We start from the raw sequence: 20,644 nt of genomic DNA on the forward strand, positions 1-20,644 counted from the left end.
CAGATGTAAATCATTTGTAACAAATGTAATTATCTGCAATTGACTGAATAAAGCAAAATCATAACAACACTTTTTAATTAAAGTACACAATATTTTCTGTTTATATCCATAATTTTAAGTATATAAATACTTTTCCTCTCCGTTTTGGTATGCATTAATTATTTTAAATTTTCTTAATTTCATTTTACTCAACTTCTTAAGAAATTGGGGGAAAAAACTAAATGTATAACACTTCATGAATAATAATAAAAAGTGATAAATCAAAAAAACTAATTAGAAAAGTTAAACAAACGGAAGTAATTATAACTGGTGCTAAAGCTAAGTCTAATGAACCTAAAATGTAGGATAATATTTAATGTACTAAAATCATTAATAAATCCCCATATAAAATGCCCAGAAAAATATTTATTTAAAAAAATATTACTTTTCACGAGAAATAATGATAAAAAAAAAGCAAGTCACCATTAAAGATTTTAAAATATTTTTTACAAAAAATATAATTAATTTATAAGAAAAAGCACGTAATTATTTTTTTTCTCTTTGAGAAAAAAAAACACCTTCATCTTTGAAATTTTATTAATTTTCATATTTTCTTCCTATTTCTATCCCTTTTTTTCATGTTATTGCTATGAATTTAATTATAATATTTTATTTACTTTGAGGTTCTTTTTTCTTTGGTTTTTTTTTAAGGATGTTTTGTTTTCTATCCAAAATCCTTTTCAAAATGCGACATTTTTCATCATAGCTAAATTTTTTAATATTGTTCACATCTGCTGAAAAGCAATTTTAATTATTATAATTTCAACCAAAGAAAAACTAGGAAACAAATAAAGATGCAAGTTTTCAAAAAATATATAATTCAACAATTTAATGAACAACTTAGTGAACAAATATACAGGTGATTAGTACAAAACGAAGTATTCAATAAGTATAATTCCGTAGTGTACATGATGAATGACTGGCTAATATCCCTGACGACAGCGTACATATAAATAAACAACCAAACATTTAAAACATGTCTGGCATTCGTAATTAAATAAATGAATAATAATTATATAGATCATTTGAGAAATTACATTTCTATTTCATTACATAAATAATTGATCATATTAAGTATTATGAGAAACAATTATAACTTTTGTGATAGAAAATAAAAAAAATTATGTTTGAAATAAGAAATAAATTAAGACAACATTTTTAATATGAAGGAAAAGTAAGTGAAACTATGTAGCTTTTAAATAGTTAGAATATTTTAGCTGGTTAATTAAAACTATGAAAAAATTTACTAATAAAAAGTAGCAACTAGGAGAAAATTAGACTAGAATATATTAAATTATACAACACAATTTAATAATTAAAAAAAAAAAAAATTTCTGAAGTGATGAAAATAAAAGTTAAGTTTGTTTAAGAGAAATCATTAAGAACACTTACACCGCTTTTATCAAAATTAAAATAGTTTCAGAAAATATTGATATCCTTAACTTATTTCAATTTAAATTTCACCTTTAATTACCAATATTTATTAAATATTCTCGAATTTACTCATTTACTAAACAATGGTTGGCTGCTAAGAGTGTTATTAAAGACATAAAGTTTATTAAAGACAGTTACGATTTAATTTACTTTGAAATTGGGTGAAGTATTTCGTTGAAAAATTAATATTTATAAATATACTCTATTCAAATAAACACAAAGAGTATGATTTTAGTAATTACGTTACCATAAATAATAATAATTCACAATTTAAATATTAAACCTATTCTCATGAAATTATGAAACAATACTAATTTTAGAACAAGCATTGTTAAATTAAATACTTGAAGTACTTCTTCAAGTATTTAATTTAATAAATGTTGCCTACTTTTAATATGATAAATGATCAGACCAATTTAGCTGTACAATAAAAGCAAAAATTCTTCGAAAACGTTTTTTTTTTCCTTAAATATATATTTAAAAAAGTTAATAACGGAAAAATTACCGAATATAGAAATTTACAATAATCGATTATTTTAAATATATTAAATGCCAAGTAATTTATTTAATTATTCTGTAATTAAATAAAATAATTTACTATCGAGTAAAAAATATCTAGCATTATTTCTTTAAAAATTATGCAGACTAATTCTTAAAAAATCTCTTAACAGCTTCATTTACGTGTATTAATTACAGCTCTCAGATTAATAAACTTACAGATATCTTTTTTCTATTAGGGTATACATTCTTTCATTCCATTTGACGTCACAGCTGGTGACCTTCTCCTCCGTCAGGAGGCACTACTAGGGTTCTTTTGTGCTTTGGAATGTAGCTTGTAATACGGTATTATGCCGAGCTGAGAGAAAAACCGGCTCCAAGTAGTAGCCGCATCAATTGCTGCCTAATTTACTTTGCATCCATTATGAAGTAGTTGGGAATGGGTGGGGAAGAGGTCAGCTTCTTTTAACCATTCTTTCTTTTTTTATCCTCTGCTGGTCTGTCGTTCCCAGCCTTCACGCTTGGATGGACACATCCCTGGGTAAATATTGTCAGTGAATTCTACTCTCAGAATGATGTTAACGGTCGTGGCACATTGGTAAATAGATGGGGAAAAGGTAAGAAGAAAAAAAATGTGAGAATATTTGAAAGCGTTGCACAGTTTTAATAGATAGGTGATTGTCACTTTTAGATGTAGTTGAGGTGATTAAAATTCCAAATAAGAGTAATCCTTAAGCACACTACTCACAATAATAGAGATACAATTCAATCACTTACGAAAATTAGTAATATGTTATGAAAGCAAGATTAACTTAATATTTTGCGCAACATTAACTATGAAGAATGTTTTTTTTTTATATATAAGATTCGTTTTGGAGGCAAGAATATTGTCAGATGGTATCTATATGACCAGAGAAATATGTTATGGTAATCATAGCAAGAAGATTAACATTTGCCAGTGAAATACGTTTGACACGATTCGTCAAGGAAACCATGGCATCCTTTGGGATGATTTCCACCATCAGACGAATCAGTTGAGCAAGATTCACACTGGAAACCATAGTAGATTGTTTACTTTTAAAAACCGTGGCAAGCAAGACTGGATTGTTCACAGGTGGTATCCATTGGGAATAGTAAAGGAGAGGGCATTGTTTACAGGAAGAATCCTTTCAGGTAAACCATGGCAATCAGATTGTTTACAGGTATAATTTTAAAGTGGATGGTTGATTCTATTCTTAATTATTGCACATGAAACCAAATAACAGTGTATGCTATTAGGATTGATCAATGGTATAAAATGGAACAAATTACACTTCTTCACCATTAGCATGAACTCCGGGATCAATAAATATTCCAAGGGTCGTTGAGGTCAATAAGCGATCCAGGGATAAACACAAAATAGAGGCAGATTTTCATTGGATCCAGAAAAATCCTCCATGATGATGAATTAAATATGACGCCCTTAGGGAATGATATGCTTTTCATATTGGCACTTATCAAAACAGTTCTTTATTATTCTCAGCTGAAGAAACGCACCAGCACGTTTGTAGCTGAATTCCAAATTTTTTTCAATTTGAAAATAATAATACTAATCAAATGAGCATAATTTCTAATGACTAGATTTTTACCTTCTGGAGTTGGCAATAAGATATAGCGCTATGTCTTGATGTCCGCCATAGGCAGCTATATGAAGAGCACTCCATCCATCTCGATTAGCTAATCTGACATCAGCTCCAAATTTCACTAATAGTTTTACCAGCTCCAGATTACCGTCCATGCAGCTTTGGTGGAGAGCTGTCTGTCCTTCTTTGTCGTAAAAGTTCACGTTTCCTTCCCATCTCTGCAGAATCTTTTGTAATTCATGGGTGTCCCCTTTTCTGACGGCAGTCAGGAATATCTCTTGGTTTGTAACACCTGTTTGAACATCGGCTTGACTCATGATTGTAATATAAGTTAGCGAATTGGAAATCCAAACTTAGAAAGCTACTTTGTAATAGTCTCTAAAAATAATCCACAATAAGATGAGAATAAATTATTTTTGAGTGTATCGAGGGGTTTGTAACAAAAATAAGACGATGTAATCTAGCTATTCTACACGCGAGAGCAGCGTGAAGCGAATGATGGAGAAATAAGAGATGAGGTGGATTTTGTTCTTGGATGCTGGAGCGGATAAGGGTTATATTACTTACGAATCGCTTAGTCGCCAATCTCGCCAAAACAGTTTGGCGAGATTTTTTCGTCGACAGGTTGTTATGGTATATTTTTTGCGAAGCTCCGAAGATTTCCTGCAATAATAAAAATCATTAATTTAAAATAATTAGAAGATTCGAAAGAAAAGAGCTTCCTTAATACAAAATTATTTTTCAAATTTTTTTATATGTACAATTATTTAAACTTTTATGAAATTTTGGTTCAAAAAAATTTGATATTTGCTTCATAATTTAAAAAGCACATTTACTATACGAAGGCTCAATACATATTTGCCTTAAATAGTACTTTATTCTAATAGTTAATTGCAATTTTATTTCCATTTATAGCCAAAAATAATACTTAAAGAGACATAACATTGAGCATATAAATTTTTTTTTATTGTTTATAATTTAATGATTGTTTATAATTCATGAGCTTTAAGAAAATTATAGTCATTTGTTATTTATTTCAATGAAACTATTGCTCTTCAAATAAACTAAAATAATATTTAGCATTCATTACTGACAATTTCATTAATGATAGATTATTAATCAGTAAATGAAATATATCGGACAAAATTTTATATGTTGCATTCAATAATTAACATACATTTCAATGACATTTTTAGAACTATTGAAAAGTGAAAAAATGATAATCAAACACATGACACTGGGAAATGATTAAGTTTATGTAGAGTATAAAATTTAATAATTTATTCTAAGAAATATTTTATTTCTTATTGATTACCCAAATAAGAATGCGTATTGTCTTCTTTTTTTAAAATTTCTAGTCATCATTTGTGCTAATTTTTTAATTTAAACAATGCAATTTTAAGAGTTAATTTTCAAAGTTTGAAAAAACAGTTGTTCAACAAAGTTTGAAAAATAGTTGTATTCAACTTTTAATAAAAAATAATTGAACAATGTGCTTACATAACTTTTTTCTAAAAAATAATTAAATATTAAAGGAACTAAATAATTATTTTGAAAATAACCAAACTAATTTTTAAAAATAGCTATTCGATTTAAATTTACTGCTACAAATTAAAACTTCTTTCAACAGTTGTAAAAATGTAACGTATATTTTACAAGAATTTTAGACATTTACAAAACTATCCACACTCAAACAATCATGCTCATCATCATCATTGGCGTCACGACAACCCAGGGTGAGCCTTGGTCTTCATTATGCTACTTTAGTAATAATTTCAATAAAAACTTAGTTCGTCGAATTCAAATTATAAGATCAAAATTTTATTAAATGCAATCCTATAAATTTATTGCTTAGAATAAATTGAATTTAAAAAAAAATTCAAATCGAATTATAAATAAATAACGCTATTTCTTGTAATATTCTTATTTATTTTTCATTTAAAACAATAATTTACTATTTACAGGATGCTATTTAAGTCTAATCAATTTAAGTGGGTTATTTTTCATGGTTATATTCGTATTTTAAATTATAAATCTAAAGAAGCGAAAAAAAAAAAACACCCCAGGAAATACCTTGATAAATTTAAATTTATAGATATCGGTCGACTTAAATAAATAACGATAAAGCAAATTTTTTTTTTCGGGAAAAAAAATACATTTAGCTGTCTCAAATTTATTCTAAAGATATTTCTAAATACTAAACAAACTTCAGCAATTTAAAATAGTTACTTTAAACTATTGAGCAACAACATTTATATCAATTATTTTTTAATCTTCTCCCATGGAAAAAAAAAACAATATGCGGGCTAAAGCTGATAAAGTGGCAAACCTATGCTCTCTGACGTCAAAGCTCCGCCTACCATTTTCCTGGGAGTGAATATCAAAACCAATCGAGAGAGTTTATCAAAATATTCCCACACTTTCTCCGCCCACCTGTGCAAAAATTCAAGAAAAGTGTGCCAAATGGCAGCGTGGGAAAGGCGGAAAAAGTTACATTTTGCTGTTTTCATCTCGATTTGCCAACCGTGAAGGGGCAATTCTGAGAAACAGGATAACGAATTGTGTGAATATCGGCAAATTAGCCTTCCGTGCTACCTGTTGTATACTCCTCTATTACATTCATGAATGTTTGTTTTGTTTTGCCTTTTTTTTTTCTTTCCCCCGTTCTCGTCTCGTTTACAAAGATCAAAAAAGAAAGTAAAGATTCAGCTTTTGATAATTTTTTTTTTTCAGTCTGTTTATTTTATTTTTAAATCCTCATTTATAGTCTCATTTGGTTTTTTTTGAGACAGTTATTTTTTCTTTCCAGTTCTAATAAGCGTTTAAGCAACTTTCAACAGTGCGTTTTATTTATTTCTTTTTTATTAACATGTAAAATGAGTATTAATAAAAAGTATGAGTACGATTCAAAATAAATAATTAAAAAAAATTGTATTTGTCTTTGTTTTGCTCATAGACACTTAATTTTTTTAATAATTTTTATTTTTCATAGATAAAATGTTGGACAATTTTTTTTTCCATAGATAAAATTTTTGACGAAATTTTTGATTTTATTTTTTTATACATAAAATTTTTGACGAAATTTTTGATTTTATTTTTTATACACAAAATTTTTGACGAAAACAAAAAGAAAGAAAGAAAATGTGTGGATATTAGCAAAGTAACCATCCGTGCCACCTGTTGCATGCTCTTCCATTACATTCATGATTGTTTCCTTTCCTCCCCATCTTCATATCGTTTGCAAACATCAAAATAAAATAAAAAAGAAGAAATTTGTATTTTTTTAGTCTTTTTATTTTATTTTCAAATCTTCATTTATAGTTTCATTTGCTCTTTATCGAAACAATTTTCTTTCCATTTATATTCCTCGTCTTAAATATTAGTAGTTTTCAACACAGGGTGATATTATTTATTTACGATTAATGATCAAAATGAGTTATTAAATATATTTGTACCTTTGTTCGGCTAAGAGAAGGTCAATTTTTTTTTAATATTTCTATTTTATTTTCGGCGCTAACGCTTTTTGATGTTCAAAATAAGTCTAGTCTCGAAATTGATTGGAAATAATAATATATTTACAGGCATCCTGATCTTTTAAGAATTAGAGGTGACAAAATTTTAACGAAGATTTTCGGTGAAATTTATCTATACATTGGCGGAGTAGAACAAATAAATGGGTTGGTATATATTAGGAATCAAACATGGTTATAAATAAAAAGAAACTCAATGGAAACTTAAGAAAGGACTCGGGAAGAAAGTTCAAACAGTTATTAGACGAAATTTTTTTTATATTCCTCAGAAGTTTCCATATCTTGAGGAAAACCTTAGAACTAAACGAAAAGAACAAATTTTATTTTATTTTATAACCGACGTTTAACAGACGATCCAATTCTGAGTTTATGACTATCAATGTTCTACTCCGTTGCCTTACAATTTCGAACATAACCCAGAAGACAAGGGAACTCCTGGATCAAACATTAGGATAAACTAATCTTCGTGAAGGATTTTTTGATGGAACTGACCCCTATTTGCGTTACATGGGAAGGGAAACCATAAGCACCTCCCACGGTTAGCCTGACGGCTAGAGGACAGTAATCCATGATCCGTCTACGACTGAGGATATTTTATGTCAGTGTGAGCCGGGAGCAGAATTCGTATCAATCATCCACCGCTGGAATTCGAACCTGAGTCCCCTCATTGGGAGGTGAATGCCCTCCCTGAGCCACTGTGGCTCCAAAAAAAATATTAATTAAAGAGGGTCAGAAATTATTCAAAATTAATAACTAAAAAAAAAAGGCAACCAACAGAGAAAAATAGTTTAAAATCTTAAAGCAGGGCAGGACTCTACAAGGTCAATAGCGCCAGGATGATAACGAGGAGGACAGACACTTGTTCTTATTAAAGAATAATGAACAATTTGTATTGTTATTTCTCAAATATTTTTCGACACGAGTCTATTAAACTTGGCTTAGATAATGTATAATTCAGCCATGATCAGAATTTTTTTTTTTGAGATCTTGGCCATAATTATGTTTTTAGAAGTCATATTTCGAAAATATAAAATTAGTTTGAAGAAACTGAGAGAAGGTGAACGGTGATTATTAGAAGATTAGTTGTTAAGATTGCTGTAAGAAAAATACTTAGTAGACTTTCCTTAGGCAAATATTTATTCAGGAAACCATCTTGTGAAAAAAAATTTTTTTTCAATATCAAATTTAGATACATTGCTTATATGATCTAAACATCTCGTATAAGTAATGTTCGATTCTTTTAAAAATCGGATTTCGAAAATATAATTTCAATTGGGGGAGAAACAGGAAAGGAAAGACTAATATTAGGAAAATAGTCATTATTTAAGGAAGGATATTAAAAGACTATGCTCAGGCAAAATGTTTTTCCGGAATTCATTTTATAATTTTTGTTCAAGCCTCTAGCATAGATACATTGTCTATAAATAATAGATTTCAGAAACACAAAATCAATCTGGGGGAACTTAGCACAGGAGAAAGTGTTTAACAAAATCAAATTCATTTAGGTAATCAAACTGGTTTTAATATCTTTATTTACACATTCTTCAATTTCTATTCATTAGATTTTTAAAAAAAAATTTTTTTTTTTCCTTATAAATATTAATTCGCAATAGCTTAATTTTTATATTCTTTTTATTTCATTTTTGACATAAATTCTAAAAATATGTGTGATGTACGAAGAGAAAGAAACACCTCGCATGATATTATTAAAAGTAATAAACAACTTCTTCTTCTTCTTCAGAAGCGCAACAGCCCTTTGCAGGCCTTGGCTGTCTCAACAGCACGCCTTCTCCAGCTCCCTCTGTCCATGCCAACTCCCCTCCAGTTCTTAAGTTTTAGGACTTTGAGGTCGTTTTCGGTGTCGTTGAGCCATCGAGTAGGTGGTCTACCTCTAGAGCGGGACCAATAAACAACTATTAAATTAAATATTCTTAAAATAAGCTATTCAGATTTGTATAATAAATTATTAAAAGAATTTTTTTCGTCCTTTAAGATATTAACTTGTCATAACGTAAGTCACATTAAAATTAATTTACATCCTAACAATTTTTTTTTGTGGGGGGGGGGGGTACTTTTTTGAAAGCTTAGAACTGAAAAATAGTTTTTTTTTTAATTTTTTTCTAATATTTCAGTTTGTTTTGATGTTTTGTAACTGAGAAATGGTGTTTGGAGAAGTATTTTATTATTTGGGTCAGGGAGGAATATATTTTAAGTGGGAGAGGAAGAGTATTTTTCCATTCAAGCCAGCCAAATTGTTACTAAATTAGAAAATGATATTAATAAACATCGGTTTTGTCAGACAATTTTCGATTTTTTGTATTTTTTGATTTTTTTTGCAGTTGTTGGTATAATAAAAATGACTGAGTCACTTTTCTCTCCTTATAATTATATCTTCAATGCATACAGATTTGGGGTAAGATGGAGAGATTTTTAATAATTGGTTTTCATCAATATTAATTTTATACTGAAAATCACATTTTACAAAATATTTCTGAGAATGAAATTATTGAGAGATTTGCAGTGTGTGCTAAAATAGCTAGAAAAAAAAAGTTAACTTATTTTTATTGCAAAAATAAGTAAAGTTCTGAAAAATGTATCCCTGTTTTTAGATAGAATTATTTTACAACGATAGCTTTTCGCCAAACGGAATAGTTAGCAATAGTAGTACGAAAAATTAATTCTTAATATTGCTAGGGAGTTTTAAACAGCTATTTTGTATTTATCATTTTAATTGCATTAATTTACCGAACACAGGATTACGTAAAGTTTATTTTAAAGGTTAATATAACTTATTAAAGAGAAAATACAATTTTTTGCCTATTCATAATTGCAAAAAGGTGACTAAATATTGTTACCATAAATGTTGTATGATAAAGTTTTATTTCGGAATTACTCAGTCACTTTCATTTTTTTATTTTTCTAATTTTGAAAATATAATCAAAAATAAAATAATATAATAGAGAATAATATTAAGGAGGCATGGTAACTAAATATTACTGAATAATTAAATTACGGATACCCTTATAACTTTTTTTCTTATTTCATGCTCATTACAGCTAAAGATATATGAATCTTTGTATGTTAAAGATCATAGCACGTGATTTATCTGTCCAATGAGAATAAACGAAATAGTCAAGGTCACCACAAAAATTTCTATGCGTATATTCAGTGATCGGAAAACAAAACTATTTTTATTATTAACTACAACAGCTTTATTACCAATGTAGTTAACTTCTGCTACAAATCAAAAAAGTAATTTCTCTGAATAAACATTTTTTTCCTCGTCGGACAAAAGTTTGGTCAAAAAAGGGATGCGAAGCTTGAACTTATTAATATTAATTTTACTTTTTGCGTATATACTCAAGAATTTGTTATACGAATTGAAAATTCTTTGCAAGCAATTATAAAATTCGTTTATCCAAAGGTAATTCCTTGCAAAATATAGCTTTTAGTAAGTATTTATTATTTTTTATTGTTTTATTTAATAACTGTCGAAAAATTTTTAAAGCGTAAGGTATACAATTTTTTTACATCTTTTTGGAAAATATAATTTCAAATGGCAAAACAAAATTCGAGCGAAATTGGTCGAATAGTTCCTGAGAAATCGAATTTTGAAAATTCGGTTTTTCAAGAACTATTCGACCAATTTTGCTAAAAAGTTTTTTTTTACCATTTAAAATTGAATTCTTTGAAATGATGCAAAACATTGTAAGTACGAATCAAAATTCTTTCGACCATTATTCAATAAAATAATAAATATTTTTTCTAAGTTTTTTTCGCTCGGAAATATATTTGGATGAACGAATTTCATAATTGTATGCAAATATATTTTGATTCTCTTCAAAAGTTCTGAAAACCTAGCGAAATACGCAAAAGAAGAAAAAAAATCATCATTAATGGGTCCAAATTTTGGTCCGTTTTTTATTTTGCGAACTGTAAAATGTCCCTTGACGGACTAGCTAAGAATTGTACCAATCCGATTCGAAAATTCAGTTGTGCTTGAATGTTGTTTCGTAACCAAGCTAACGTCAAAAGTTTTAGGGGGACTGGAAAGTAATGTCGTTTTGGCGCATTAAATATTTGTTAGTCTTAAAAACCAATTCTTTTTATTTTTATTTTTACCTTCTTTTTCCCCCGATCCATTTTGATTCATTTTCGATCGGGCATTGAAAGGTTGCTGCTAACGAGGATGAATACGTTGCTGATTAAAAATAAAATCCTGATAGCACGCAAACGACATTACTTTTCGATTCCCTAATAGTTACCTGGAATCGCTACAAATTACTATTACTTTTTTCTTTTATTTATTTTTATTTATATATTTTTTTTTTGTATCGCACTACTACAGTATTTTTTTTTATTAAAAAAAATTACTGTTACTTTTTTCTTTTATTTATTTTATTTTAATTTAATTTTTATTTATTTTATTTTAATTTAATTTTTATTTATTTTATTTTATTTTAATTTTTATTTATTTTTTTTACTTTTTATTTTATTTATTTATTATTTTTTTTTTTACTTTTTATTTTATTTATTTATTATTTTTATTTTTTTATTGCACTACTACAAACTGCGTAAAAAGTTGCAGTTTCGCTAATTGCAGCGTGCTTCTTGGACTACAGTATAACTGTACGTTTTTGATTAAAAATAAAATCGCGATAACACATATCAAATGCACCGAAACGAAATTACTTTTCGGTTCCCTAATACTTACCTGCAATCGCTACAAATTACTGTTACTTTTTTCTTTTATTTATTTATTTATTTTTGTATTGCACCACTACAGTATTTTTTTATAAAAAAATGTCGCCCACTACACTACAAACTACGTAAAAAAGTTGCAGTTCTGCTAATTGCATCGTTCTTCTTCGGACTACTGTATAACTGTAGGCTACTGTTAAACAATTTATAGCACATTTAAATAAAGAGCTGCTTTGTACTTTAATGGTGTAAGTGAAAATTCTTTAGATCATTAGAGGGACAACCACCTAAGCTTTCATAATAAGCTTAAGTATTATGGGGAAGGAAAAGTGTCAAAAAAGTTCTTTTTACGAAACTATTCATCTGCCTAATTCAAGCATTATTGAAAATGAACAATCCCTTGTTGGAGGAAGACCTTGAAGGATAAAAGAAAGGAAAAAAAAAAAAAGTTTTTATCCTATTGAACAAAAAGAAAGAAGGTCGACTTTATTGACTTCTAAAAGAATACAATACATATTCATTTTTAAATGAAATAAATGACTGCGATTGTCATTTCAGCGTTCTTTTATCTCGTCTTAAGTAGTAATGAGATAGGTCTTTATCTCATGTTAAAGAAAAGAGCTGTCAGAAATATACGTTTTTTAATAGCTTCTCTTTATTCTCGTCGTGAGAACATCTGAACGAGATTCTGTGAGAGTTAAGTTTGCATTCGTTAAATTGTTTTTTAACGTTTTGTTTCGCTGATGGAACACAATGCAACGGGAGAGGATTAATTATTAAGAATACACATGAAGAATGAGATAATCTATCGGAGATATTCTTTCAATATAGCTGAGAGTTATTTAATTATTATTTTAAATTCTTGCGTGTGAATTAAAAGGCGTGTGGGGGGATTTTTTATGGACTGAATAATGGAAAATAGACGAGGAAAAAGAAATTAACAATATAAAAAACTTATCGAAAACAAATTAATAATATTCTTTTTTTAATTTCTGTTTTGAGAATGGGAAGTTATTATTGAGAATGGGATAATCCAGGAAATATATTTTTTGTTATATTACTAAGTGTTATTCATTTATTTATATAAAATTTAAAAATTTTTTTTTAGAATTAAAATAAGTAACAGCGAATTTCTTATGGATTGAATAATGTTAATCTTTATGAATAAAAATGAACAATATTCCGTTCTTTATTTTCTGTATCGAGAATGAATTAATTATTAAGAATGAGATAATCTATGAGATTTATTTTTGTTATATAACTGTTATTTATTTGTAATTATAAATTATTCTTTAATTAAAATAAGTGAAAGTCTCATTTTTATCGATTGAATATTGCTAATCTTTATGAACAATATTCCGTTCTTTATTTTCTGTATCGAGAATGAATTAATTATTAAGAATGAGATAATCTATGAGATTTATTTTTATTATATAACTGAATGTTATTTGATAGTTGCAATTTTAAATTCTTCTTTGAGAATTAAAATGAGTGATAGTAATTTTTTTAATGAGTGAATAAAGTTAATCTTTATGAATTAAAATGAACAATATTCCATTCTTTATTTTCTACATCGAGAGAGAATTAACTATTAAGAATAAAATACGGGAATTATTTTTGTTTTATAACTGAGTGTTTATTTTTTATAATGAATGGACAGAATGATCTGTATTAATAACAATGAGCAATGTTCTTTTCTTCTCTACTTAATTATTAGCATTAATTATTACGAATGGATAAATTTATGAGATCATTTATTAAATCATTTTTTAACTAACTGAGTATTATTTATTTATAATTTCAACTTATTTTATAAGAATTAAAATAAGTGTTAGTATATTTTTTATGGACCGAGCAATGTTTATCTACATAAAAAAATTAACAACGTTCTCTTCTTTATTTACTGTATCGACAGAAAATTAAATATTAAGTATTAAATAATCTATCCTAATTAATTTCGTAACATAGCTAAGTGTTATTCATTTATTATTTTAAATTGTTTCTTAAATGAGTGACAGCGAGATTTTTATGTACTGAATAAAGTGTTTATCTTTTCGAATAAAAATAAGCAATATTATTAAGCTTTATTTTCTGTATCGAGAGACAACAAAATATTAAAAATGAGTTAATTTATTCAGTTATTTTTGTTATGTAAGAATTCCATATTTTTTTTTTTTTTTACAATTTAAAATTAAGTTATGAAAACTAAAATAAGAAACGGTAATTTTTTACTTACTGAATAATGCTTTATCTACATGAAAATAACTCCGGATTTCTTTCCATCTTTATATTCTGTATCGCGGGCAACAAAATATTAAAAATGAGGTAATTCATGCGAGTTATTTTTGTAATGTAGTTTTATTTCTTTGCAATTTTAAATTATTTTAAGCGAATTAAAGTAAGTGTCGATAATTTATTTATTTATTGAATAATGCTTTATCTACATGAAGGAAAAAAGAAACGTCCGATAAATATTCTTTTTTTCTTTATTTTCTGTATCGAGAAAGATTCGATAATCGAGAAGGAAATAATCCGTGAGAATTATTTTTGGTTTTTTTTTTAATAATTTTAAGTTCTTTTATGAGAAATAAAATGAATGTCAGTGAATTTTTATATACTGACTAACATTTATCTTTATGGACAAGAAAGGCAATTATTGAGCCCCATCCCAATTTCATTTTAAATAAATGCTAGGTATTTTTCACGCAGAAGTAATTTTTCCATTTTAGATACATTAAATTTTACTGTTCACGTACAAGTAATTTTAAAGACTTGTTCAGCCTGGACAAGAAAAGATCAGGATTAAAAAACTTACTTTTGTAATATGTATCTATATCTTTAATCTGTTGAGGTTTGAAGTTATTTAGTTATTTAAAATGATATTTGTAAGTAAAAAGGAACATATTGTATTCATAGTTCTTTCTAAACTTGTACATTATTCTTTCTAAAAAAATATATTACGTACATAATTTTAAATTAAATAAATAAACTGTAATTATTAAGTAGAAAGAACTAAGGTAGGTCTCAATCTCATCTAGAAAAAAACTGCTAAAAATCTGCAATTTTCAATAGTTTCTCTTAATTCCCGTTTTATATAGGATTCTGTGAGAGTCAAGTTTTGAATACTTTAAATTGTTTTAAGATTATGTTTCGTTATCAGAACAGAATGTGAATGTATATTAATTGTATATAAATTGTTTGTAAATTGTTTAAAAGGGATAACAGACGAGTGTTACTTATTTAATTATTATTTTAATTCTTTTCTGAAAGTTACGCCGTTCTTCAATGATTTTATTTAATATTTATCTTTATAAACAAGAATTAACATTTACCTTTTCCTTATTTCTTTTTTCAGAAAAGAGAGAGCGAGAGAGAGAGAGAGAGAAAACAAATCTCTCTCTTCCTTAAAAAAAAATACCATCTACGGAGATTTAATCTTATATTCATTAGCTCTAGTAAAACTAAGAGTAACAGCCCAACTCAAAAAGTATAATAAATGTTGGAGCTGACAACAATAAATTTGAATTTCGCCTTGAAACGTAGCAGGAAATTGTTAGCCAACCAAAACTTTTCGGTAGTCCAAATGCTAAAAAAAGTGCCCGAAACAAGTTTTAGCAAACTTTTGATCCAGAAGCCAAATTTTCCCCTGAAGTCAGCCGATTGTAAAATATCATTAGCTTATGTTAACCCACCAAAAATTATCATTAGCTCATCCCCCCTCCCCGAAAAAAAAGTTTCGACCAAAATAAATTATATAGTGAACTGGTAACCATACATTTTATTGTCTTTTATCGCTTCGAAACGTTAACTTACAGAGGGAAATCGTTAGCCCACGTTAGGCTTCTTAGAACTGGTAACCATACATTTTATTGTCTTTTATTGCTTCGAAACGTTAACTTACAGAAGGAAATCGTTAGCCCATGTTAGGCCATATAAACATCTTCGTCAGCAAGGCTAACGTTTCGACGCATAATTGAAACTGTGCTTGCCGGCCTTCGAAGAAAGGCACAAATTTGAGTTTTTATACTTAGTGTTTTGAAATTGCTTGAAATATAAGCAATGTAATCAATTCCTACATTATACAAGTACAGTCAGAACTGTTTTCATTTTCACAAGATCTTTTCTTTGCATTGCGCACCTCTCACTTATCAAAATCTTTTGTCGGTCATATTCCAAAATAAGAAATTCCTTCCTACTTTGGATGAATGAATTTTGTTTATTAGATTTTTCTTCCCACCACTAACTGTCAACTTCTTGTATTTATCAGTAAATAGCCTTCTAAGAAGGAATCTGAGAAATTTTGTTTACAGCAACCGAATCTGCAGACATTTCTTCCATCATTATTTCCTTTTTTTTCCATACATGACTTACCCCCAATAACTTTCCAAGTTTACATACAAGGTCCGTAAACTTCAAAGGACTCCCCTCTCTTTTATGGAACATAAAGAAGAGTAAAAAAGTTTTTGCTGGGGGGTGCGCCCGTAAGATCTTTAACACCTATGAACCAAATATTCCGGCCTTAGGAGCGGCCAGGGGATGGGTAAACCTTTCGATTTAACTATATACATGAAACCTTCGAATTTTGTGGGATGGTCGCCGATTTCGAAAGTTGTCTATTCAACGGAAAAGTATATTAGGGACCCTGAAATTTTTTCATACTTATCTCCTTTTTTTATTATAAAAAAGTGCCTTTTTTATTTTTCATTTGTTTTTTGGGTAGGTTTCACGAGGCCCTCCCTATCCTTATGATTCCAGTAGCTGGGGAAAAAATAACAGCGGACACATCGGTCAGGGGTTGGGCAATAAAAGGTCAGGCTAAAGTTCAAATCGGCAGGTTATGAAAACATATTTTCTATTTAGGGTAGCAATACTTGAATAGAGGGCGGTGTGTGAACTTCGAATCTTTGAAACTTTAATACAAAATCGGATAATCCAAACTGACATTACTTCTTTTAACATTATAAATGAAAGAATATATGTAAAATTCTACAAAAAATTTCCATTTAGTGTACGATATAATAATAAAGCAAAATATGAATTTTAATTGAAGTGGGGGATGTGGCTGCAAGAAATCCATGTAAATCGTAAATGTTAATTCATATGTGTGATACAGCTAAAGCTGCGTGATATAGTTAACGGGAGTGATATAGTTAACGGGAGTGATAAAGTTCCGATTTGCGCTGCGATATTACATCAAAAATATAAGCAATTTAATGTGAAACTAGTAATTTATGTGAGTCCCGCAATGGACTGATCGTTAAGACACGGTTCCCATCAGATCACCGAAGTCAATCATCACTGGCTGCTGTCAGTGTGCTGGTGGGTGATCACTTGGATCAGTCTGCGTAGGGACCGAGGGTGTGCGATATTGGTCCTTGTTAAACTGTTCTACAGTAAAGTGCTCGACTTCACGTGCAGGTCGTTGGGCTACAGAAGCGGGGGTGCCATCCCCTCTGCAGAGGATCAAAATTGTGATGGCATGTCTTCGGATTATCTTCAGGGATGTTTCCCAGACCATCGCCCACTGTGCAGCTCTAGTGCGACTTAAATGAACTACCACACCAACGTAGTTTATGTGAAAATGAATTGTCAAAACATTGACTCACACGTGTGCTTGCAATTCGTTTAACTCGTGAATGGAACTGGCTATGCCAGTGTTTCCCAAACTTATGACTTTTGAGTACCCTTTCTAAATTTTTCGTAACACTGTGTATCACTAATAAAAAATAAATGTATTTTTACTATAAAAAAATTGCACAAAAGTTAAAAATCACAACTGGCTGTTGATACCACTAATTATTAACTGTTAACTCTGCAAAAAATAGCTAATAGAAAAATACGTAATCGTAAATTTTCCTGGCTAGCTTTGTTTTTAAATAAAAGTTTTTGAAATTTTCGTTTGTTGCAAGATATTCCGCATAAGAACGCGTACCCCAGCTAAACTGTTCCCGTAACCCTGGGGGTAAGCGTACCACACTTTGGGAAACACTGGGCTATGCTATACAACGTCGGAAAGTGATGAACTAAATATTAACCTATTTGTCACTATTATTAATCCAAAAAACCTTAATTTTTGCATTTTTTTTTTATAAAACTAAAAATTGCTGAGCTAGAATAAATTTTCAAATCTTATAAAATTGGAGCAGAGGCGCGTTTCATTTCTACAAAATTGTGGCTTTTCTTAAGTGATGTTTTTCGCCATTTTAATTAACACATAGGGCGCTAGTTAAAGGTGGAAAAAACTTAACAATTATGATCAACTCACAACAGTTATAAAAACAGCAAATTATTCGCTGAAACGGATTATTTCATAAGAGATCAGAGTAGTCAAAGAACAGCCTAGGTTCGATTTCACTTAATGTACATTCAAAACCATAAATTCACGTTTCATTTCATCTGAGCATATCTCAAGAGAATGAACCTCTTTCATGTATAGGACCCACCAAGGAAAGATTTTTAATATGATTAATTTCCCATAACATTCTGAATTAAACTATTCCATTTGAATATGGCTCTAGTATGCTAAGTAAGTAAAAATAATAAAAGAATGTCTTCTGTCATGTATAGGACCTATCTAAGCTGAAAGATTTGTGATGTAACTAATTTCTCATAATATTCTGAGTTAAAGTATCCCATCTGAGTATATCTCTTGCATGTTAAGTAGATAAAACTATCAAAAGACTGACTTCCATCATGTAAAGAACCTACCAAAATAATATTTGTAATGTGACTAATTTCCGATAACATTATGAATTAAAATATCCCATCTTGCATCTGTTAAGTAGATAAAACTATTAAAAGAATGACCTCTACCTACCAAAATAAGATTTGTAATGTGACTAATTTCACATAACATTCTGAATTAAAATATCCCATCTGAGTATATCTCTTGCAAGCTGAGTACATAAAACTAATAAAAGAATGACCCCTAACATATATAGGACCTACAGAGCTGAAAGATTTGTAATGTGACTAATTTCCCATAACATTCTGAATTAAAATATCCCATCTGGCATATGTTAAGTAGATAAAACTATTAAAAGAATGACTTCTACCTATCAAAATAAGATTTGTAATGTGACTAATTTCCCATAACATTCTGAATTAAAATATCCCATCTGAGTATATCTCTTGCAAGATGAGAACATAAAACTAATAGAAGAATGACCCGTAACATATATAGGACCTACAGAGCTGAAAGATTTGTAATGTGACTAATTTCCCATAACATTCTGAATTAAAATATCCCATCTGGCATGTGTTAAGTAGATAAAACTATTAAAAGAATGACCTCTACCTACCAAAATAAGATTTGTAATGTGACTAATTTCCCATAACATTCTGAATTAAAATATCCCATCTGAGTATATCTCTTGCAAGCTGAGAACATAAAACTAATAAAAGAATGACCCCTAACATATATAGGACCTACAGAGCTGAAAGATTTGTAATGTGACTAATTTCCCATAACATTCTGAATTAAAATATCCCATCTGAGTATATCTCTTGCAAGCTGAGTACATAAAACTAATAGAAGACTGACCCCTAACATATATAGGACCTACAGAGTTGAAAGATTTGTAATGTGACTAATTTCCCATAACATTCTGAATTAAATTATCAATTGCTGAAATAAATAAATAAATCTCGAGAATGATGGATTTTATCATCGCATGATCATGATGAAAAATGTGATGAGTTGTGATAGATAAAACTAACTCACGAAGGTGCTTTATCTGCGTCGTAATGATTACAGTTAATGGAAACGATTGCTTAAGAATTGCATTTTAGAAATTCCATGCTTCATTGATAGAATCTATTTTTCTATAGCGTCATTGACGAAAATATGTTACACTGTGTTGATATGGAAAATGTAAACAAACTACAATTCAACAATGACTTTATTCATGAAATCAGTTTAAATTTTTTATGTGATTAATGTAAGAGTAATGGTATTCTAGTTTTGATATCATACATAAGGTTAAGCAAATGCTAAAATCTTTAAAAAAAAGAAGAAGAAAAATTAACCCGTTCCATTTTCTAAGGTTCTGTATATAAAATTTCAGAGTTAGTAGGACCATAATATCAGTTAAAATTGCTGCAACCTTAATATGAAGCTTGTTTTGATAATTAGTCTTAAACTTGATCACTCGATACTATGGTTCAACTTAAATGAAAACATGGTTCAATTCAACATAAAAAAAAAATTGCCCTTTATCATAGTTAAAAGTATCGGTATTATGGTGAGCCGATTTTTCTGAGAGGGTTGTACGCTATACACTGTTAAAATTTTCATTCTAAAATTATGGTAAAATAACCGGCAGCAGTCTGTCCATCAAATTAAGCATAAAGTTTACGGTAAAGAATATTTTTATGAATAGAAACTATATGAATAGAAAAATTATGCAATTTTCTAACCATTTACAACTAGCATGGTTTCAAAACCGTAAAAATGAAGTTTAACTGGATATTGGAAATTGTGTTCCATAGAGAGGAAATATTGTGGTGTCATGAGATTGCCGGATTAGACCTCTCCGCTATAATATGTACTTATGTTGTAAGGAACTAAAGTAGCTTCATTAAGTAGGCTTAGTTGCAGCAATAAAATTCTGGTTGTTTAACCGTATTTGGTGAAGGCAGTTAATAAACGGTTTTTCTCACAGTTAACAGTTTGAATACTATTTTATTTATGGTTATTTGACTGTTTTTCTTGAATATAGTAAAGTACCAATTACAAAAATTGTTGCTTAACCATTTTTTTTCAAGAATTTTTTAACAGTGTATGGCCAAAAATATCCAGATTGATAAGGACTCTGAGAG

General features: G+C 28.8%; 1 protein-coding gene across 1 annotated transcript in view; it reads right to left on the bottom strand.

The window, feature by feature from the left end:
- Positions 1-840: 840 nt before the first annotated feature.
- LOC147803071 (notch-regulated ankyrin repeat-containing protein-like) overlaps positions 841-20,644 on the bottom strand; it is a 56,979-nt gene continuing 37,175 nt past the window's right edge. Inside the window, exon 3 of the mRNA XM_087153287.1 lies at positions 841-4,256. Within this exon, the coding sequence (XP_087009413.1) occupies positions 3,596-3,910 (315 nt within the window). The 5' untranslated portion in view covers positions 3,911-4,256 and the 3' untranslated portion in view covers positions 841-3,595. The remainder of the gene's footprint in view (positions 4,257-20,644) is intronic.

Source organism: Parasteatoda tepidariorum, chromosome 10, assembly GCF_982258835.1.
Source record: "Parasteatoda tepidariorum strain Cologne lab strain chromosome 10, Ptep-v5.0, whole genome shotgun sequence".
NCBI lineage: Eukaryota > Metazoa > Arthropoda > Arachnida > Araneae > Theridiidae > Parasteatoda > Parasteatoda tepidariorum.